This window comes from Hypanus sabinus, chromosome 8, assembly GCF_030144855.1.
Source record: "Hypanus sabinus isolate sHypSab1 chromosome 8, sHypSab1.hap1, whole genome shotgun sequence".
Taxonomy (NCBI): Eukaryota; Metazoa; Chordata; class Chondrichthyes; order Myliobatiformes; family Dasyatidae; genus Hypanus; species Hypanus sabinus.
Genome location: NC_082713.1, coordinates 74,686,757 through 74,710,523, shown reverse-complemented (window position 1 = coordinate 74,710,523; position 23,767 = coordinate 74,686,757). Strand labels below are relative to the sequence as shown.

General features: G+C 43.5%; 1 protein-coding gene across 1 annotated transcript in view; it reads right to left on the bottom strand.

Annotated features, from left to right (window-relative positions):
- Positions 1-15,018, bottom strand: part of LOC132397637 (gamma-aminobutyric acid receptor subunit alpha-3-like) — a 335,495-nt gene extending 320,477 nt beyond the window's left edge. The window contains exons 1-3 of the mRNA XM_059976409.1: positions 14,918-15,018; positions 6,730-6,851; positions 6,462-6,464 (exon numbers count right to left, since the gene is read on the bottom strand). Coding sequence (XP_059832392.1) covers positions 6,462-6,464; positions 6,730-6,851; positions 14,918-15,018 — 226 coding nt within the window. The remainder of the gene's footprint in view (positions 1-6,461; positions 6,465-6,729; positions 6,852-14,917) is intronic.
- Between the last annotated feature and the right edge of the window lie 8,749 nt (positions 15,019-23,767).

The window sequence follows — 23,767 nt, the reverse complement described above, 5'->3', positions numbered from 1 at the left end:
AGATGAGCTCAGGGCATGGATCAACTACATGGAATTAGGACATTGTAGCCATTAGTGAGACTTGGTGGCAGGAGGGGCAGGACTGGCAGCTCAATATTGTAGGTGATGCACCATCAATAACTCTCGGAGATGTGAGATGAGATCTAGGCTTTTATTCGCTGGAAGAGAGCAGTCAGCAGCAAGAGATCACCATACAACATCCTAGAGACTGAGGGAGGAGTAGTGCCTCCAATCGCCTTTATACAGGGGTCTGTGGGAGGAGCCACAGGAGCAGTCAGCGGGGGGTGGGGTGGCGTGTCCAGACAGGTATATGTAGTTCACCACATTAGGGTTCTTCTGCTTAGGTTGCAACAGAACAAGAGGAATTAAATGCAGAAGGTTCATTACTAGTCAGGAAAACGTCAGGGCAGTGCTCAGTCTAGACATGCTGGAGAGCTCGTCTAGTGAGGTTTTATGGGTGGAACTGAGAAATAAGAAAGGTATGACCACGTTAATGGGGCTATATTGTAGACCACCCAAAAGTCCACAGCACTTATAGGAACAAATCTGAGGACAGATCGCAGATTGTTCCACGAAACATTAAGTTGTTATAGTAGATGATTTTACCTTTCTGCATAACTGGGAATTCAGTAGAAGGGCTAGACGGGATGAAATTTGTGAAATGTGCTCAGTAAAGTTTTCCTTTATCAATATACAGAAGTCCAAATGACAGAGTGTGTGAAATCTGATCTCCTATTAGGGAATGAGATAGGGTAGGCAGGCAGCAGACGTTTCTGTAGGAGAACACTTTACATCTGGTGATCTTAATGCCACAAAAATAAATATGGAAGAAGATAAATCTGGTCCACAGGTTGAGATTCTAAATTGGAGAAAGGCCAATTTTGATGGCATCAGAAAGGATCTGGCAAATGTGGATTGGGACAGGCTGTTTTCTGGCAAAGTTGTACTTGGTAAGTGAGAGGTCCTCAGAAATGAAATTTTGAGTGTACAATGCTTGTATGTGCCTGTCAGAATAAAAGGTAAAGATAACAGGTTGTTTTCAAGAGACATTGAGGACCTGGTTAAGTAAAAAAGGAGGTGCATAGCAGGTTTATGCAAATAGGAACAAATGAGGTACTTATGGTGTATAAGAAATGCAAGAGAACATTTAAGAAGTCAAGAGGGCCAGTAGAAGATATAAGGTTGCCCTAGCTGAAAAGTTGAAGGAGAACCCAAGGGATTATATGGCTATATTAAGAGCAAAAGGATTGTAAGGGACAAAATTGATCCTCTGGAACTTATCAATGATATGCTATGCATGGAGTCAAAAGACAGAGGAGATCTTAAATGAATTTTTTGCATCTGTGTGTTTACTCAGGAGATGGACACAGAAGTGAGGTAATGGAGCAATGAGTCATTGACCCTATGCAGATTGTAGAGGAGGACGTGTTTGCCGTCTTGCGGCAAATTGGGGTGGATAAATACCAAGGGCTTGACAAGGTGTACCCTCGGACCCTGTGGGAGGCAAGTGTAGAAATAGCAGGAGCCCAAACACAGATTTTTAAATTATCCTTCGTGACAAGTGAGGTACAAGAGGATTGGAGGATAACTAATGATGTTCTATGGTTAAAGAAAGGCTCTAAAAATAAACCAGGAAATTATAGGCTGGTGAGTCTGACATCAGTAGTGGGAAAGTTATTGGAGGGTATTGTAAGGGACTGGATATATAAGATATGAGTAATCGCAGGATATATACATCCCAAAAAGGAAAAAATATACTAAAAGCAAGATGTCACAACCGTGGCTGACAAGAGAAGTCAATGCTAACTTAAAAGCTAAAGAGAGGGCATATAATACAGTAAAAAAATTAGTGGGAAGTAAGAGGACTGGGAAGCTTTTAAATCAAACAGAAGGCAACTAAACAAGTTATAAAAAAGGAAAATACAAAATACAGAGGTAAGCTGGCCAATAATATTAAAGCATATATCTACAGTTTCTTAAGATATATAAAGTGTAGAAGAGAGGTGGGAGTAGATATTGGACAGCCAGAAAATGATGCTGTAGGGGACAAAGAAATGGCAGATGAACTGAATAAATATTTTCCATCAGTCTTCAGTGTGGAAGACACTAGCAGTATGACTAAAGTTCAAGTACGCTGGGGGCAAAACGTACAAATGAAGTTGCCATTAATAGGGAGAAGGTTCTTGCGGAACTGAAAGGTCTGAAGGTAAATAAATCACCTGGACCAGATAGAAAAAAAAAACAGGGTTCTGAAAGAGGTTTCTGAAGAGATTGTGGAGGCATTAGTAAAGATGTTGAAGAATCAATTGATTCTGGCATGGTTCTGGAGGACAAGAACATTGCAAATGTCACTCCACTCTTCAAGAAGGGAGAAAGGCAGAAGAAAGGAAATTATAGGCTAGTTAGACTGACCTCGGTGGTGGGGAAGATGTTGGAGTTGATTGTTAAGGATGTAATTTCAAGGTTCTTGGAGGCACATGATAAAATAGGCCATAGAGAGCATTGTTTCCTTAAGGGAAAATCTTGCCTGACAAATCTGTTGGAATTATTTAAAGAAATAACAAGCAGGAGAGACAAAGAAGAATCGATAGATGTTTTGTATTTGATTTTCAGAAGGCCTTCAGATGGTCACCACAAGTGAGGCTGCTTAATAAGTTAAGAATCCTGGTATTATAGGAAAGATATGAGCATTGGTTGATTGGCAGGAGGCAAAGAGTGGTAATGAAGGGATCCTTTTCTCGTTGTTTGCCAGTGAATAGTGGTGTTCCACAGGGGTCTGTGTTGGGACCAGTTCTTTTTATGTTGTATGTCAATGATTTGGATGATGGAATTGATGGTTTTGTGTCCAGGTTTGCAGATGATATGGAGATAGGTGGAGGGGCAGGTAGTTTTGAGAAAGTAGAGAGGCTACAGATGGACTTGGTCAGATTAGGAGAATGGATAAAGAAATGGCAGATGGAATGCAGTGTCAGGAAGTGTTTGGTCATGTACTTTAGCAGAATATACATTCTAAATGGAGAGAAAATTCAAAATTCAAAATTCTGTTGTGCAAAGGAACTTGGGAGTTCTTGTGCAGGGTTCCTTAAAGATTCATTTGCAGGTTGAGTCAGTGAGGAAGGCAAATACAATGTTAGTATTTATTTCAAGAGGACTAGAATATAAAAGTAAGGACATAATGTTGCGACTTTTTAAGCACTGGTGAGGCCTCATTTGGATATTGTGAGCAGTTCTGGGAACCTGGGGTGTTCTAATATTGGAGAGGGTTTAAAAGAAGTTTACAAAAATGTTTTGGGATTGAAAGGAATCATATGAGGTGTGTTTGATGGCTCTACTCACTGAATTCAGAATATTGAAGGGTGGCCTCATTGAAACCTATTGAATGTTGAAAGGCCTCGATAGGTCTTTCAATGGTATTGCAGGAAAGGTACCAGCATGGATAGAGCACTGGAAGATGACAGGAGACAAAAAGTGGGAATGAAGATTTCCTATGGTGGGGGAGTATAAGACAAGATGACACAGTCTCAGAATACATTGGCATCCTTTTAGAACAGAGATAAGGAGGAATTTCTTTAGCCAGAGAGTGGTGAATCTGTGGAATTCATTACCATGGGCAGCTGTGGAGACTAGGTCACTGGGTATATTTAAAGCAGAGGTATATAGATTCTTGATTGCTCAGAGCATAAAGGGATATGGGGAGAAAACAGGAGATTAGGACTGACAGGCAAAATGGATCAGCCATAATGAAATGTTGGAGCAGACTTAATGGATCAAATAACCCAATTCTGCTCCTATATCTTATGGTCTTAACTGGATTGACATGGCTTTGTGCATGGTAGATCATGTCTAACCAATCTTATAGTTTTTTGAAGTTACCAGAAAAGGTGATGAAAGCAAGGTAATGGATGTTGTCTACATGGACTTTAGCAAGACATTGACAAGGCCCAACATGGGAGGTTTGGCAGGAAGGTTCAGTGACACGGCACTCAAGATGGGATAGTAAATTAGATTAGACATTGGTTTTGTGGCAGAAGCTGCAGAGAGCTAGTAGATGGTTGCCTCTCTGACTGAAGACCTGTGACTAGTGGAGTGCTGCAGGGGTCCATGCTAGCTCTTTTCTTGTTTATCATCTCTATCAATGATGATAATGTGGTTAACTGGATCCACAAATTTGTGGATGACAGCAAGACGGTGGGGGGAGGGGGTGTAGTGGACATTGAGGAAGACTATCAGAACTTACAGTGGGTTCTGGTCCAGCTGGAAAAATGGGCTGAAAAATGGCAGACAGAATTTAACGTAGACAAGTGTGAAGTGTTGCATTTTGATAGGACCAACCAGGGTAGGCCTTACACAATGAACAGTAGGGCACCGAACAAAGAGATATACTGGTCTGTAACTCATTGAAAGTGGTGTCACAGGTTGATGGGGTCATAAAGAAAGCTTTTGGCACATTGGCCTTCATTAATCAAAGTATTGAGTACAGGATATGGAATGTTATGTTGAATTTAATTATGTTAATGAGGCCTAATTTGGAGTACTGTGTGAAGATTTGGTCACCTATCTACAGGAAAGATGAAAATAAGGTTTAAAGAGTACAGAGAAAATTTACATGGATGTTGCTGGGACTGGAGGATCTGAGTTATAAGGAAAGATTGAGTAGGAAAGAACTTTATTCCTTGGACTGAGGGGAGATTTGATAGAGATAAAGGAAAATGAGGACTATAGATAGGGTAAATGCAAGCAGACTTTTTCCACTTGGTTAGAGTACAACCAGAGGTCAAGGGCGAAGGGTGAAAGGTGAAAAGTTTAAAGGGAACTTCTTCTCTCAAAGGGTCATGAAAGTGTAGAATGAGCTGCTAGCGTAAGTGACGCATATGAGTTTCATTTCAATTTTTAAAAAGTTTGGAAGTGTATATGGATGGTCGAGTTATGGAGGGCTTTGGTCCAGGTGCTGGTCGATGGGAGTACCTTTCTATGACTATGACTCTGCAGAGTAGAAGGGAATGTTTCCCCACAGAGAGTGGTTGGAGTCTGGAAAACACTGCCTGAAGGGTCGGTGGAGGGAGAGACTTTCAGGGAACTTATGAAGAATTTAGACAAGGATTTGGATCACCAAGGCTAAGAGGCTATGGAACCAGCAAAGATATGTGGGATAAGATAGGTATAACAGATGGAATTGACCTGTCAGGGTGAAGAGCCTCCTTCTCTATATGACTCCAGGACATACATCCATGTGTAGCCCTCATGTAGACATTGAAATCCTCTGAGGAGCACTTGCACATTAGTTACTCCCAAGAATTCTTCCTAATCCCTTTACTATCTACACCGTTCTGAAGCTATGGGCCTCTCTGAGGGAAATGTTTATTCCTAATCTGTAACCCTAGAAGAGAGGGAAGTTTCTGAGCTGGGCATGCCTGTGTGGTATTGGGCCACTGGGACAGTGTAACAAAATGACTGAGCACTGGTGCTCCTGCCCAGGGAGTGACCTGGCTGGCTGCATTTCCTCAACAGCAGAAAGATGAACGTGGTGATGGCTGAAGGGGGTGCAGGGTAGCCATGGCAGATAGTTAAAGGCAGAATCATTAATGCTATACAGCAATGAACTGCATTAAAAAGAACCTGTGACAGCTGTCACATTTTCAGACTGATAACAGTCTGACTTACCTCAAGGTCAATAAGGAGAAATATTTCCACCATCCCTGATGAAGCTGGCGTGGAAAGTCCCCACCAGTTTATCACCCACAACTGAACCCACTCCCACCATAATTCCCTTCCCTGGCCAGTTCCACTCACCATCTTACTTTCTCGTCACATTCCACAATCTGCCACCTCCACCATCACCTCCCAGCCTCTGTTGCTATCTACACCCCTCCCTCCCCCACTTTCCTGCATCTGCTAATCACGGTTCTTCACTGGATCCACCTATCACCTTGCAGGCTCTTGCCTTATCCCCCTCTCTCCTCCCTATACTATTTCCCCTCTACACTCACATTCCTGATGGAAGTCACGACTTGAAACATCAACTATCACTTTGCTGCAAGACTCACTGAATTGATTTAGTAATTCCCCCCCCCCCATTAGTTTGTTGCTCCAGCCTTGGTCCTGACAGCATTAAGAGGCAGATGGAGGTAGAACAGCCAGAGTAGGTCAGTTGACCGTAGGTGAGAAGTATTCTGAATGCATTCAGTGATTGAGCTTGAACACGAGATATGGTTCAAAACTCTGCAGCAATTATTCTATCAGTTTGATGTGAATAGTTTGGGGCTCTGCTCCCAAGCATTACTCCTCCTTGTTCCTTGTGTTCTTCATATGGAATATGAGCTTTTTCTGACTTGGCCACCAGGAGAATCATGAGGTCTCCCTCCCTGCCAGCACAATAGCAGCCTTCTCCCATTAGTGTTGTACTAAATGAAGAGACCTCTTTAAGGGTTAGGCCAGTGCCAATCACCAGAGGAATGGGAAACCAGCTAAGGAAAATTAAAGTTGAGACTGGTACATCGGGACATTCAGATAGTGACACACAGTCAGTATTCTGGGCTGGAACAAGCTTATTTAGCATTGACCAGTCACACAGCTTGAAACAGGGGAGATTCACATTCCTGATCCACATTGCGCAGTTTGTACCATGTGAAGTGGTGCTGGAGTAAACCGGGAGAGTCGGTCAGATTTGGAGTGTAGATTGGAATAGTGCTCTGGAGTTCCTCAGGAGAATAAAGCTGCTCTGACACCTACCTCCAAGGCCGGGTCTTAGCCTGTTGTCATACCCATCCAACAGGCGGTCAAGGATCCTAGTGAAGATGGTGATGTTGTCTTTCCCATCTGTTGGAGCTGGTCGGGCATGCTTCTTTGAAAAACTGGAAATCAAAAAAGTACAACCAAATAAAACTCAAATGAAGTTCTGCAGATGCTCAAAATTGAACTAAGTACAGGAGATGGACAGTGTCTATGGAGAGAGGAACAGTCAAAGTCTGTGGTTTGCTAAGTTTCATACAGCGTATCCTGTTTGTGTTTAGTTTTTGTCCTCATTCGAGAAGCGTTATTTTTATTGGGTCTCTTTGGTAGGATCAAGGCAAGTTCATTTTGCTCCCTGTATCCATTACTGGGGAACAGGAGGCGACGATTCAGAACTTTGACTCAGTTCCTCTTTTCCATTAGAGGACAGTTCACCATTTCCATAGCTTAAGCTCCACATTCATTGATATTCTTATCCAACAAAGGTCTACTTCACTCATTATTGCATAATATTAGAATGTTTTTGGGAAAAGGCTCAGATTTCCACCTAGATGTATAACATGTGGTATTTGCCTTCACTTGTGGACTCCCAAATTTAATTCTGAAGAGGAGTGGTTGAAAGTATTTATTGTTTATGTTGAGTCATGGATTAAACCAGTCCAAAACAGGCAAGGACTTGGTACCCATCCTCAGGACCATAACAACCTTTCCTTTAAAGGATTTCAAATACAAATAAGCTCTACTCGGGCTTCTGGACGGGTACAGGTATTGATCTAACCAGAAGTTTCAATGAAAAACTCTGCCATCTTCATCAGAGATGATGCCTGGGCACATCCAGTCTGGCGGTATTTATACCCCTGTCATCTGTCTCTCCTGATTGGCTAGTCCTCATCCAATCAGGTTTCTGCCTTGCTTACAATTGAATTCCAGTTCTTACTTAGAGTGAGACCTTTGTCTTTGTTAAAATTCCTTTTATCTAGTTCTATTTCAACGGCTTCCTTCAGCGGGCGGTCCCTAAAGCCATTGGTGAGGCATAGTACCGAGGTTGAGATGGTTGACAAAGTCGAGTTCCAAAAAGTAAACCTTACCAATGATCTAGCTTGGTTCAACCATATAGATGTCATGGCCAGAGATGCTCATCAACTCCTCTACTGCCTCCGGAAGCTAAAGAAATCTGGCATATTGATCCACACTAATTTTCATAGATGCTCCATGGAAAGTATGTTTCACTGGTTGCTATGGAAACTGCTCTGTACAAGACCACAAGAAACTCCAGAAGTTTGAGTCACAGCTCAGCAATCAGTCTCCTCTCCGTTGATTCTGCCTTGGTAAAACAGCCAACATAATCAAAGACCCCTCCCAGCCCGGTTATTCTCATTTCTACCGCTTTTGTGAAGACATAAAAGCCTGAAACCACCACCAGGCTCAAGGACAGCTTCTCTCTCGCTGTTATTAGTTTAGTAAACGGACCTCTTCTTTGATTAGATGGACTCTTGATCTCTATACCTAACCCATCATGGCCATGGATTTGATTGTCTACCTGCAATGAAGTTTCTCTGTAACTGTGATACCATAGATTGCATTCTGTTATTGCTTTCCTTCTACTACTTGTATCTAGATTTACTTATGCAATAAAATTATATGCATGGATAGCATGCAAAACAGAGTTTTTCACTATATCTGAGTACATGTGACAACAATAAGCCAATTAGCTATTTAAACTGTGTAAGCTGTTGACATCCAGTGAAACCCATGGGCACATACAATAAGAAGGGATGAGTGCTGAGACACTTTCTCCTTCAGCATTACCCTGGTGGTGATTACAGTAGGGCAAAATCTGCTATAGGGAACATTGATCACCATTAATTAGGTCAGCACAGGTCAGACATGATCATAATGAATGGCAGGGAAAGTTTGAGGGACTTAGTTGCCTATTCCTGCTCCAATTGGAAAAGAGACTGGAAATCAACCTCCATGAGCTCAAATATATTTACACAGGACCTACTGGACTCCACAGATAGTTTATTCCACAAAACTCTTCTGATGTGGATGAATGTTTTCTTCTGGAAAGCAATTTTTTAATTTCCTACTCTTCAAGTACAGCTCATCTCCCTTGGAATTGGAAATGTTTGCGCGTTGAGCAATTTGCCCTCATCAACTCTGTTCCTGCATTTGAAACCTTCAGTTCGATTCAGTGGAGCTGCCGATCCTTTTTGTAATTGTCAATGGGAGATGTAGGACAGTGGGCAGGAAATCCTAGCGATCTATTGGAATGGACAAACATTCCATCCTTGCTGCAATCAACATCTAATGATGTCAGTCTGTCCAGAACCATATCTTCACACCCATGATTCAAAAAAACTTGTCATGTACCTCATATCCCAGATCTCCTATTCACTGAACATTCACCAGTCACTCTCACCATGTAGCAGGCATCAATCAGCTATATATTTATTGCTCAATTAGTAACATCCAGTTATGCTCCACATACAACATGGTGTGCTGGTTTGAGCTACTCAGCCCTGGCACCAACCCAGCATAATATGCACACAAGTGACACCACACAGGTATTACTGTGGCTCAGTGGTGCAAATGACAGAGCTGCTGTCTCAAGGCCTTCTGTATCTGGAGATTGCATGTTCTCCCTGTGACCATGTGGGTTTCCCCTGGGTACTCCAGTTTCCTGCCATATTACAAAGGCATCGGTAGGCTAATTAGCTGCTGTAAATTGCTCATCATGCTGAGGTGAGTGGTAGAATCTGGGTGCAGTGAGAATAAAATAGGTTGGGAATGGGCCAGCATGGATTGGGTGAAGTGAAAGCTTGCTTTGTGTTTATGATTCTATTACTGAGTGGGGAATTGTCATTGTTGGCATCCATTTCTTTTGAGTCAGTGAAACAGCATGTCTAAGTGAGCATGGGTCAAAGTGCAGGAGATTCCACACAGTGATTCTTGAGAATCCAGTGGAAGAAGAGGCACAGACATGTGGCCTGACTCGAACAGTGTTGTTTTCAGTCACATCTATCAGTCTCCCTGACCAAGCATGACTGGTCACTTTCCACCAGTGGGCTCAGATAAACTGGAGATAAGACGGGAAGACAACGGAGCATAATTAGGCCATTTGGCCCATCACGTCTGTTCCAGTTTCCCCTTCAACCCTATTCTCCTATAACATTTGGCACCCTTGCTAATCAAGAACCTGGCAACCTCCACTTTAAACATATCCAGTGACCCGGCCTCCATACACGATTGTGGCAATGAATTCCACAAATCCGTCACCTAAAGAAATTCCTCCTTAACTCTATTTTAAAGGGATGTCCTTCTTTTATTCTGAGGCTATGCCTCTGGTCAAAGACTCTCCCCCTAATGGAGACATTCTCTCTATGCCCACTATCTAGGCCTTTCAATATTCAGTAGGTTTCAGTGTTATCCCCCTCATTGTTCTAAACTCCAGTGAGCATAGGCCCAGAGCCATCAAACGCTCCTCATATGTTAACCATTTCATTCCTGGCATGCCTGTTGGCTTCTTACTTTGAATCATGGCAAGTATAAAGTAATGAAACAGGACCACTGAGGCAGTGCCAACATATAGTGATCTACTTACTAAACTCTCCCCACCATTTTACTCAAATCCCCCCAGATTTCACCCCTTGCTCACACACTAGGAACAATTTACTACGCCTAATTAACCCACCGACCTTTAGATGTGGGAGGAAAGCAGAGCACCCGAAGGTAAACCATGTTGTCATAGGGAGGTTGTGCAAACTCTGCACAGACCGTGCTGGAGGTCAGGACTGAACCCTAGTGTTATGAGATAGAGGCTCAGCTGTGGCTCTGTGCCATGCCATGCTGTGATTCTGCAAGCATTTTCTGTTTCCTGGTGTTAGCTCAAATTGCAAGGTATCCAGGATGTGCACATCAGCACCTGGAGGAGGGAGGACCAGCTGCTGCTTTGGGACTTTTGTGCAAGCACTTTGAGATCAGGTATCAAAGTTCAAGAGAAATTGTCCTGGTAACCCATCCATGAGGAGATACTCCCCCTTACCACAAGGGGAAGCTCCCTGAATCATACTGGGTAGATGAGCAGGACAAAGACAAACTGATCTTCAGAATGAATTCAACAGCAGCACACAATACTCTGGTTAAGGAAAGAGTCAGGAAAGTTAATTGCAAAGGAGCTCTTCTCCTGACAACGTATCTGGGGAGCCCTTATCAGAAAAATCATTCTGATTCACCGGCACACCACAGTCACAGGCACCATTGGGTTACATTATACTGGAGCCAGAGAGGCAGTCGGCAAGGGTATCGACAGCACTGGCGCCTGGATAGCTGCTGATGGCAATGGATTGACCGCTGCCTGGTTGGCTGTGTTACCTCCAGCGGCCTGGTCTCAAAGCAATAACACCAATGGCAACACTGCAGCAAGAGAGCCAAAAGATCTCAAAGGCCTCACAAAGACTGTTCGATCTAAACAACTCCTTATGGACAGTGTAATGACACTCAACCAATAGTAGCTACAACTTCTTGACTTCTCTAAACTCCAACGTATTTAGATTCTGTAAAGACATTCTTGGCTTCTCTACCAGACCTTGTTTAATGAGAATGAACATGAAATCTGGGAGCTAATTAATCAACCAAGCAAGGCCTTCTGAATTGGAAACCCTATCATGCTTCAAAAGAGTAGGTTATACTTGAAAACAAAGTTCCTGATGAACACCTATGCCCTAAAGAACAAATGGTGTGTGGAAAGGGCACAAGAAGTCCAGCCACTAATTGATTGTTTTGCTGTGCATAGATTCCTCAGTGGGTCAAGACCTTCAATGACCTATCACACTGACTGTCAAGAGGAGAAGAGCTTATCAAGGACACAGGCAGTCAACAGAAGGAACACTTCAAAGATCTTTCCTATCTTGTCTCTCTTGACACAGGTCTCCCAGACTCCTTTCTACACTATACTGTTGGTTCAACTTTATCACCTTCCCTGACTGACAAGAAGCTAGAAAACTAAACTCCCCTCCATTGACTTTTCTACACTTTCCATTGCCTTGGAAAAGTAGCCAACATGATCAAGGACAACTCCCACACTAGTCATTATCTATTCTCCCCTCTTCTGTCAGGCAAAAGGCACAAAAGCTTGAGAGCATGAACCACTAGACTTAAGGAACAACTTCTGTCCCACTGTAATTAGACACCTGAATGGACCTCTGATATGCTAACAGATGAGCTCTTGATCTTACAATTTCCATTGCAATTGTCCTTGCACTTTATTTGTGCACCTACACAGGCAGGTGACCTGGTGCAAGGATATTGCATCCTCTGTTGCTTTAAACCTCACACTCTTCCTGATCAAATATAACTGATCACAGCTCCAGCAACATTCTTGTCTCCTTCAGTGTTCCTGAGGAAAAAAGGTCTTCGATGAACAAGACCACAATCCTAGGACAAAGCAAATGGTCTAACAGGCAGCAGTATTGCTTCTGATACTTGGACAACCTACTGCAAGCAATTCAAGACTCTAGAGAGATACCATTGAGGCTGTAACAACAAAAATAAATTCTTTGGAAGGGTAAACAAAGTGAGGTCAAAGCTCCATCCAAAGGAACGGGCAAGTGTCATAGAAATGGATTAGAATGTGGGAATAATGTGAAATTATCTGAATGATGAAATTGCAGAGCTCTGACTCAAAAAGGGTGTCTTGTGCATCATTCATAAATGGCTAATGTATAGGAACAGCAGGTAATTAGGAAATCTAACAGAATGTTACTATTTATTAGGAGAATTGAATATGAAATTGGGGATTGCTTAAGTTATATTGCATTTGGTGAGATTCCACCTTGAGTACTGTGTACTGTTTTGCTTTCTGTTCTTAAGGAAGGATGTTTATACAGAGGAAGCATTTCAGTGAATGTTTTTCGGACATTGGTATGGGCGAGTTGTCATCTGAGCAAAGGTTGAACAAGTTGGGCTTGAATCCACCTGGTTTTAGAAGGGTGAGAAAAATTTTGACTGAAATATACAAGATCTTGAGGAATCTTAACAGGAGTGGTGTGGAGAGGATGTTTGGAGGTTTCCTCTTGTGAGAGGGAATCTAGAATACTGGTCACCATTTAAAAATAAAAGGCCACAGATTTAAGTAACTAAATTGGTTACATCAGGTGTCTTATTGTTTTTATGTTACAATTGGCCAGTACAACGATCTGCTTGATAAACAGCATCAAGGGAAGGGATTGGAGAACAACTGTTGGCTGCCGGGGGAGATGGCAAATTCCTCCTCTGTTGAGTCACCATTACTCTCACAGGACACCAGTTTCACTATTTTAATAATGAGAGAAAGCAGGATGGTTTCACCCACTGCATATCCTCCAGTGCCTAAAGATCTCTGTGATATCATGGAGCATAGGGACCAACAAGCTGAACTCCAGACACAGGACTAGAATGACTGCCTTGATACTGAGGTAGCTTTTGAAAAAAGTGTAGCATCAAGGAGACCTAGTAAGGTAAATGTCAATCAGCATCAAAAGAGAAATGTTCAGTAGTTGGAGCCATACACATCCAAAGCAAGATGCTTGTGGTGTTGGGTTACGGTGGAACTCAAGTGCAGACCAATGAATGCTCTTTTACCAGGATTTATTAGGGAGCACAAAGGCAACAATCTTTCAGAAACAGGAGGCAGGCACGAATCCGGACTGACAGGCAGAGGTCTTACCCGGGAAAGGCAGTCCGGCAAGGGCAGATGATCCAGAGCGCACAGGCAAAAATCAGGTCCAAGAACAAGTAAAATCCAAAAACACAGCATCAAGCAAAATCGGTTGGCAGCAGTCACAATGACACAGATCAGAGCTGGGACAAACTGGCAGAGAATATGAGTCAAGGCAGGGTTTACATGGACCGGGTAATGAGTGAAAATAGAAACAGATGGGTGCAAGTGAGGAGACAAGCAGGTAAATGGAGAAAGTCCAATAAGGAAGGGGGCTGGGTCAAAACCCACATGGCCAGGTGAAAGAAGGCAGAAATTAAAGACTGTCGTGGTCCAGAGCTATCAGCAGAGGCCCTTCGACCCAGTGTTCTGGACGGATCCTTAACATATGGTTATTGGAGGTCAATGAGCTCATCCCAGGACATTGTGCAGGGGTTGAAGGACAATGTCCAACTATCTTCAGCTGTTCCTTTCACTCATAACATCAAAAATAGGATGCTCACTAATGATTGCACAATATTCTATTTTATTTCTAAGCAACCCAAAAAATGTATAGATCAGGTGCTTGGGTTGTTCTCTGATCTTGGCAATCCACATGCAAATGTTTTATCACCATATCAGGAGACATCATCAGTACATTGTTAATTTCAAATGGAGAACCCAACCCAGCCATATTCCTAAACCTTACTGGATTAAGCACTCCATCCCTGTGGCAGCAAGATCAAGATGACATTCAGCTACAGGCTGAGAAGTGCACGTAACTTTACAACTACAAAGATGGCAGGCAATGATCATATCCAACAAGATCAATGCTCAAGAAACTGCAGATGCTGTAATCTGGCTCAACAAGCAGTCGACTGGAGGAATTCTGTGGTGGGGTGTGAGTGGGGGAAGAAATGTTCGGGTTCTGATACAGGGTTGCAATATTGACAATTCCCTACTCCTAGAAAATGCTGCTGAACCCACTGGGTTCCTCCAATATGATTAAGGAGGCAGCTTACAACTAAGATCTCAAGGGCAGGTAGGGATGGGCAATAAATGCTGGCCTGGCCAGTAATGCTCAAAACCAAAAGGTGAATATGAGAAAATGAATTTGATGCAGATCTTTGAATGGAATTTAGTTAACACAAACCTAGCATAATTTTGTTGCTTTTATCCGTAAATAAACCCAAGACCCATGTCCGTTATTTGTGGTACTGCCTGTGTAGCTGCTTTCAGAATTTTGCCCATCTTAATTCTCAGATCCCACTTGCTCCTTCAGCACAGTTCCAAATAAAGTGTGACTTCCTTACTTATCGTCCAAGATGTAATGCCTCTCACTTCCGTGTAAAAACCTTTCAGGGCACTGCTAGCATTAACTAATTGAGTTCTGTGTATAAAGGTCCCAGGAAAGTCGCTCTCTCTGTGTAACAAGCACTAATCAGCCACACCTCTCGTCCAGAAACACAAGGGTGTAGTGCACAGATAAGAAGAGATTGTCAAAATTTTTACACCTTATCACCCTCAATTCCAATGGAATCTTGACTTGTTCCACAGTCCTGGTCTGTGTTGTTCACAAATTGACAGAAAATGAAGCTCATGAGGACATTCATGATTCCTAGAATCTACTACCATCTGACCCTCAACGAAGTGTCACGGAACACTGAGAGATCTGGATCGGCTGATCAGGATGATGGGGAGAAAGATCCTCCATCTACCCCAGGATATTGTATGCCTGGAATAGAGACAGAGGGCCGTGCCTTCCAAAACTGAAGGTACAGATCCCAATCGCCGTGATCAGGAAGAGGCTGGAACTCTCAGAGGACAGGATCATCAGAGACTTGTTCACTATGGCCAACGAGGATAACCAGGCTACGATCAAGAATCTGGCGAATCTCGAGGTGCTGAAGGAAGTCATGGGGGAGCAGAAGTTCGACATCTCAGCATACCTAGTGGACGAGACATGAGCCCCATTGACAACATGGGGCAGATGGAGGAGGAGGGGAGCGGGCCGCGTAAGTGAGGGCTAGACTGGAGGACGGCTGAGTGGGTCCAGCTAACTCAACAAAGGTCAGGAATCGAGGACTTCAGAGACAGTGAGCTGTCTAACTGGTGGCTACAGAATCACAGAGGGTGGAAGGGGTACCAGCTCGTGAATGCTTTGCTGCTGAGATGTGGCCAGTATCCCACATGTTGTACCAGGAACAAGGGAGTTAAGGAGAGAGTGAAAACCTGCAGGAGATGTGGAATAGCCAATGAGACCCTGGCCCACATCTCCGGGAGATGCCTGTCTGTCAAGAGAAGCTGGATTAAGCGATATAACAAGATCGTAGAAAGACTGAAACAGAAGGTCTATAAGCAAGGCTGGGAATCGTATGCCAAGCTTCATATTAGAGTTGAGGACGGATCGTTATGGAAGCCGGACCTTATCTTTGTGAAGAGAGGGAAAGCTGCTGTAGTAGACGTTAAAATCAGATATGAGTCCTTGGAGAAAGCTTGGAAGGAGGAGAAAAACAAGCACCTCACCTACCAAATAAAGGACCTTACAGGAGCAGAGTCAGTGGACTATTTTGGATTTGTGGTAGGAGCGAGAAGGCCTCTGGACAGAGGAAAATGAGAAGCTGCTGAACTTTGTCAGCACGAAGGGGTTCAAGATGTTTGCAAGAGAGATCCGCAGACTTACAATTACAATCCGACTGACGATGGTATGAACTCATGGAATTGTTATGGCAAAGAGAGAAGCTAATCTGCCCATCCAGTCTAGAGCAGTTACTTGCACACCAAGTCCACTGGTCATATTTCACACCTTTACCCAAACCCATCACAAATCGTTTCCCATCTAATTCTCTTCAGTTATGCCCACGCCACTGCAGAAAGTGACCATGCCTGTACACAAACTGATATCACTCAACGTGCTAAGGTTTCCCATGCTGCACTTGGAGGACCAAGCCTGAAATACTTGACATGCACCATTCACCCACAATGTACCTGGTCATACTTGACAAAAGGCTTTGATGTTAAACTCACACACCACTCCTCTAACCTTGTCATAGGGTTTGGAGGCTTACCTGCCTCAGTGACCTGGAGAGCTGTGTTGGCTGCAGTCAGGGCCTTGTGCTTTGACTCTTGGTAGAGTCACCCTTTGCCTCTACCAAACAGATCAAAGGGTAGAGGCCAGACTAACAGTGATCCACCATTCCTCCAGGTTTGGGACTTCAGCTCAGGGGTAATAATTCTGACTGGTCAAAACAAATTGCTAAGGAAACAGCAATGAAGAATCTTTCTATATCTGTGTGCGAATCTTTCTATACCCTGACATCAGTGAAAAAAATGCTTGCTTCACATGTGTGCATACCTGCCTATTTTTAGAACATAGCACAGTACAGGTCCTTCGACTAACGATGTTGTGCTGATCTTTTAACTTACTCTAAGATCAACCTAACTGCAGTGACAAAACTCATCCAAAGTCAAAACAAAATAATTACCAGAAGCCTGCAACCCCAGATAGAGTTATTACTTATGTGACACACCCACAGTTTCAAAGATTGCTCCAAAGAGTCAAATTCCTTATTCCGATCCATTATTAGCAATCAGGAAACATACAATTAAACATTATTGAGCATTACCTCAGTAGTCAGAAAAAACAAGCTACAAACTGCTACCAAATAAGCAAAAATACGCAATTTATTCTCTTCACTTTTACTACATCCCCACTGATGTGAGTAGGTACTGTAAAACACATAATACACACACAGCACAGAACACACAGCTCCTGCATTCCATCCCCATAATTATTACACTGTAATAATTACAACTCCGTGCTACTAAGATACAGGAGACGTGAAATATCAATGTCTACACAAGTGTCCTGTTTTGGTAAGCAGTCTATCCTGGATTGTGATCTTTTCCCTCTTGACTGTATATGTGAAAATCTGCCTTGTGGCACTGCTGCCAAAGCTCATCCAAGCACAAAACTGAAGCCACATTGACTGCCAGCTCTCGCCATGTGTACTCTTTCACCATCACACCGTGTACTTTCACTGGGCCACTAACGTCGCAAGCCAGTATTGTTCTGATTGCATGGGGTCCATCACTAACACTGTGAATCACGCAATGGCTCATTCGTCCCAATCGACAGCTCAGCTTTTGAATCAATTTCCAGCAAATAAACATGCTTCAGGTGAGACTATTCTTGAAGATCTCTCTGACAAGGAGTGTTCCCTTTGTGGACAGGTGTACTTTATATATAGATGTTAGGCAGTTCACAATAGTTTATACTATCCAAGCCAGGCACTTCCAATCCTGAAACAAAGAAGCTACTCACAACATTCTCCTGACCTACTGTGCGCAGGGGAATGCGTGTTCCTTTTCCTGTCAGTTTGAGCTTGTTCATGAGGCTCTCTGTGCAGAACACTGCTGCACTTCCTTGATCTCAGAAAGCATAAATAGCCACTGTCCTGATGAAGGGTCTCGGCCCGAAATGTCGACTGTGCTCTTTTCCATAGATGCTGCCTGGCCTGCTGAGTTCCTCCAGCAGTTTGTGCGTGTTGCTCGGATTTCCAGCGTCCGCAGATATCCTCTTGTTTGTAACCACTGTTCTGTTACTCTTCACCTGAACTGGAATTACAGGAAGTTTACAATCACGATCACCAGCCCCCACAGGAACGTTCAAATCCAGGGCAGTACTTGCTACTATGTTTGCTTCAATCTTGGCTTGTTTCGAATCTGCACCCTTTTCATTTCTTCCGGCTCAGTTTCACTTCCCACAGAAGCCACAATAGTGGCAAAGCTGCTTCCTTTATCTTAAGAAAGAATTTTTGATTCAGTTTTGTTCACACCTTTTGGTACTGCTGGTGATGTAGCCTTGTATTTCTTTGTATACACTGGGTGTGTGGCAATCTTCACTTGCCTTTTAATAAAATCAGGAACGTCAGTGAAATTAACTTTATAGTTGTGCCTTTTTTACAGCACATACACTGCCGATCTCCATTTTTCCAGAGTCCATTAGGCAATTTATTTACAACATTCTTCATATTATCAAGCATGTTAAACTCATGCAAGGCCTGCACATCTTCCATAGTATTGCAAAAACTTCTAAGAAAAAGACTGTAGTCTTGAGGGATTTCCTGTCTTCTGATTTAATATGTGGCTAAGAAGGAGACTTTACCATGCAGGCTGCTGCAACTATCTGCTCCACCAAAAATATTCCTGTAGTAAAGCTTGGGCCTTTAGATATCTTTGCTCTGGTCCAGCCTGCTGGCAACTTCTGACAAACTCTCTAGGGCAGGGTTTCTCAAACAGGGTTCCTCAAGGGGTTGCGAGGGGTTTTGCGAGAGATCGTGATTGAAATGAAACATCATTCTTTGAACTTCACGTGATGTTGGAAGTCAGTGCTGACACTGGCGGGCAGTGACTGAACAGCCCCGACTGCAATCTCATTAGAGGTGTCTCAGCCCAGGATGGCAGAGGACTGCATTTATTTGGTTGAATCCATGTAGTTTCTGATGCAAGGCTGGGGAGGCTGTTAATAATTAGTGAACACAGCATTGCACGGACCGAGGATGGTAGGCCGATGAGGAGTAAGAAGTGCATTTTCTGAGCATTCAATGGACCCGCTCAACCTGGGCTGTGACACCAGCCTCTCTGGCCTGAATTACATAGAAAACATAGAATAGTACAGCACATTACAGGCCCTTCAGCCCACAATGTTGTGCCGACCCTCAAACCCTGCCTCCCATATTACCCCCCACTTTAAATTCCTCTATATACCTGTCTAGTAGTCTCTTAAACTTCACTAGTGTATCTGCCTCCACCACTGACTCAGGCAGTGCATTCCACGCACCAACCACTCTGAGTGAAAAACCTTCCTCTAATATCCCCCTTGAACTTCCCACCCCTTACCTTAAAGCCATGTCCTCTTGTAATAAGCAGTGGCCCTGGGGAAGAGGCACTGGCTGTCCACTCTGTTTATTCCTCTTAATATCTTGTACACCTCTATCATGTCTCCTCTCATCCTCCTTCTCTTCAAAGAGTAAAGCCCTAGCTCCCTTAATCTCTGATCATAATCCATACTCTCTAAATCAGGCAGCATCCTGGTAAATCTCCTCTGTACCCTTTCCAATGCTTCCACATCCTTCCTATAGTGAGGCAACCAGAACTGGACACAGTACTCCAAGTGTGTTTTATAGAGCTGCATCATTACATCGCGTCTCTTAAACTCTATCCCTCGACTTATGAAAGCTAACACTCCATAAGTTTTCTTAACTACCCTATCTACCTGTGAAGCAACTTTCAGGGATCTGTGGACACGTACCCCCAGATCCCTCTGCTCCTCCACACTACCAAGTATCCTGCCATTTACTTTGTACTCTGCCTTGGAGTTTGTCCTTCCAAAGTGTACCATCTCACACTTCTCCGGGTTGAACTCCATCTGCCACTTCTCAGCCCAACTTACCTCCCTCAACTTCCCTTACTGACTGTTTATGGGAGCAAAACAATGTCTACCAGTGTGGTAGCAAGCAGGAGGGGAATCTTCTGTGCTGGCATCGGTATTGCTGGAGCCCCATCAATGGTCTGGTTTCATGACAGGGTTTGTTTCTCTTGGAAAAATAGAAGATCCTGACAGAGTCACAACACGCTGCTTTCCTCACAGAAAGGTGCTGATGTCAAAAACTCTTGGAGATGAAGTGAAAAAAGTTCTGGATGATGCTACAAAAATGGTTAACTTTATTAAACAAAGACCAGTTCACTCGAGTTCTCTAGACTGCCTAGTGTAAGCTTGAGTGTACCACTGAGAAAATAAAGATGATCAGCATAATTATCAGTCTTACTTTCAATGCTGTTCCTGAAAGCTCCCATAAATGAATGCGACTGCAATGGATCGCCATCGAAGATTTGAATCTCTTTTAGGCAGAGATGCACTGCTTTGTCGTTGCATCACTAGACTTGTTATTTCTATCTGTGTCCTTATAGCCTTCAGTGCAGTACTTAGACCTTTAACATCCGAAACACAAACGTCACCATATCGTAAATCAATGTCCTCAGAAGCACCTTGTGCTATTGGATATGGTACATGCTCAGAGTAGCTACCTCCATGCTGCAGGGTGAGAATGAACTCCCTGAACTACCCCTCGGGGTTTAAACTAGTGGCTCGTAGACTTCTGATTCCCAAATGTATGCAGCTTGACGTGGAATATGCTGTATTTTCTCTGTTCCATGTCCACACAGGAACTGCACTGCCGGATCATGCTTAGCTCCCATAGCACTTGCAGCCAAGCTCTGGCTGCACTTTCTTCCTGCCCATCCATCTTCCTCTGAAGCTGTTCTGCCTGTCATCCCTGGCTTCTTCGAAGTCGTTCCTGGTCTCTTTGAAGTTGGTTTGCCTGTTTCGCTAAGGCAGGTTTAACCCTCAGTATCTGTTGCCTTGCATGTAACTAGCTAAATCAGCCTCCATTCTAATGTGTGTGGATGTGATATCAGAGGCACGAGATGTCTTGCTTGCAACAGAATGTGCTCCACACAGGTTAGACATAAAGTCTTTAGTGCGTACACAATCCTGCAACTTATCACCTTCATACCTAATCACAGCTTGTTCTTTGACTTGGTAAATATTTTTGTTTACCCCCAGGGAACTGACCCTCAACACATTATGTTTGTTTATTTGCTCCCTTAGCTTCTTGCTGAAATTGGTTCATCTTCCACAAAACAGACAAAGCAATGGAAGTTTCAATTCAGCTTTTCAAAAGCGGAAATTCAATACTTCGGGGTCAAACACTTCCGGCAACCACCATTACAGCTTTCTCATCCACTAAACTGGACACAGCAACATTTAACCACTTCAAACTGTGTTGTCAACCAAGCACACAGCGTGAACAACAAAAGACGTCATATTTGCCATATTTAGTATAACTGTTGAAGCCTTTGCTGACAAAATGTAGTTGCAAAATTAATCCAAAGATCAAAACAAAACAATTGTCACCAATCTTCAATCCCACGGAGTTGTTGTACTTTTGTAACGCACAACAGCTCCAATTATTGCTCCAAAGTGTTGGATTCCTTACTTTGATTCTTTATTAGCAATTAGCAAACATACAATTAAGCATTATATCAGTGGTCAGCAAATAAATGACCTCCACGGTCCCAAGCTACAAACTGCCAAGAAAAAAGCATGACTTAATTCTCAAACACGAGGAAATCTGCAGATGCTGGAAACACACACAAAATGCTGGTGGAACACAGCAGGCCAGGCAGCATCTGGCTTAATTCCCTTCACTTTACCACAACCCCAATAATGTGGCTAGTTACCATAAGGCACATAATAAATGCACAGCACAGAATACATTGTTCCTATACTAACCTATCCCTCCCACAAAACCATTCATCCATGTGCCTTAAATGCCCCTAATGCATCCGCCTCTCCACCACTCCTGGCAGCAAGTTCCACACACCTGCCATTCCCTACCTCTGCCATTCACCCACCCCCCCATACATTCCTTTAATCACTATAAAATTATGCCACCTTGTATTTCTGCTCTGGAAGCAAAAGTTTCTGGATGTCCACTTTATCTATACCTCTAGTCATCTGGTAGACGTCTATCAGGTCACCTCTAGCCCTTCAAAGAGAATAGCCCTTCTCACACAACCTATCCTCACAGGACATATTCTCTTATCTAACTAGCACCCTGGTAAATCTCTTCTGCACCCTTTCTAAAGCTTCCACATCCTTTCTATAATGTGACCAGAATGGAAAACTATAGTCCAAGTGTGACCTAATCAGAACTTTATAGAGCTGCAACATTTAAGTTGCGCTCTTGAACTCAAACCCTCAACTAATGATGGCCAACACACCGTAAGCCTTTTTAACCATCATATCAACTTGTGCTCAACCACAGACATGAGAGTATCTGTAGCTGCTGGAAATCTGAGCAACACAGACAAAATGCTGGAGGAACTCAGCAGGCCAGGCAGGATCTGTGGAAAAGAATATAGTCGATGTTTCGGGCCAAGACCTTCCAAGGTGTTTAAGCAACCATCTGCTAAGAACTTTAATGATTCCTGTATTGCTGTACATCTTTCTCGTTAACAGTGCTATTGTCCATGTTTACCAAATAAAGCACTCAACATTATTCAGCAAACCTGGGGGGGGGGGTCAAAATTACTTCTATTTCTTGGAATAATCATTTCCTGGTGTACCCCACAGCAGATATGAAGCTGAGAGAGGATACGAATTTGACACCCATAGGTGGGATTTGGGAGGCTTTTGCACTGTTACTTGAGTTTTCCAGGATCCAGGCATCCCTTGGTACCTGTAGGGAAGACCAGAGTACCTGGCATCCAGCACTGGTTGAGCTCTGAATGTGTGGGCACATTTGGGTGGTGTAATGGTACAGCCACTACCTCATAGCCACAGTGACCAATGTTCAATCCTAACCTCAAGTGCTGTGGGCATATGGAGTTGGCAAATTCTCCCTGTGACTATGTGGGTTTCCCCAGTAGCTCCAGCTTCCCTCCACAAGTGGGTCATTAGGTTTATTGGGCTTGGTAAATAGCCTTTGATGTGTAGGCCAGCGGTTGGAATGTGGGAAGAACTTCCGTTCAAGATGGCGCCAGCAACCAACGCTACCAAAGGAGACATCCTCAAGATGGTTCATGAAGCAACCCCTTTCACTTCTTTTTATTTCTACTAGTGTTATCGACGTTTTGACGATGCGTTTTCGGGTGCTTTGCTGTATCCGAGAGAGTTTGCCAGGCTGCGAGCAAAGAGTGCCAGGAAGCCTTGATCGACCCTGTCTCTCACTGATTAAAGCACCAAGGAAAATTGAAATAATCGAGGAGGGTGCGGAGTGCGAGCCAGTGTTCAGTGCCATCTCGCTCGCTGCTACCAGAGGACAGTGTCTGCGTGTAGCAGCCGGTTTCTCTCTCTCTCTCTCACACACACCCTCACACTCACACAACTTGCTGCTCTCAAGGGTAGGTCCTTGCGTCCAAGTGATCTCCCTCACACTCTCTCCCTCCCTTGATGGAGTGGGAGGATAGTGCCGGAGCAAGGTTTGTAGATTTGAACTCTAACTTACTTGATGTGTTCTGGTGCTGGTCACTCCGTTTGGGTGATTTCTGAATTGGGGTGGTCTGCAGACAATAAATAATGAGCTGACCGGAAACATGCCTTTTGATTTTGTGCTTTATAACCTGTGTCTCTACTTGTTTTTTCTTTTTACCATTTGAATGATTTTTTTGAGAGAGTGGGGTTGATGTTTTACTTTGAACAGGCTGGTTCCATGGTTTTTTATTCAATGGCTGCCTGCAGGAGGACAAATCTGAGGGCTGTAGGCCATTGATGATAAACATACTTTGAATTGAGGA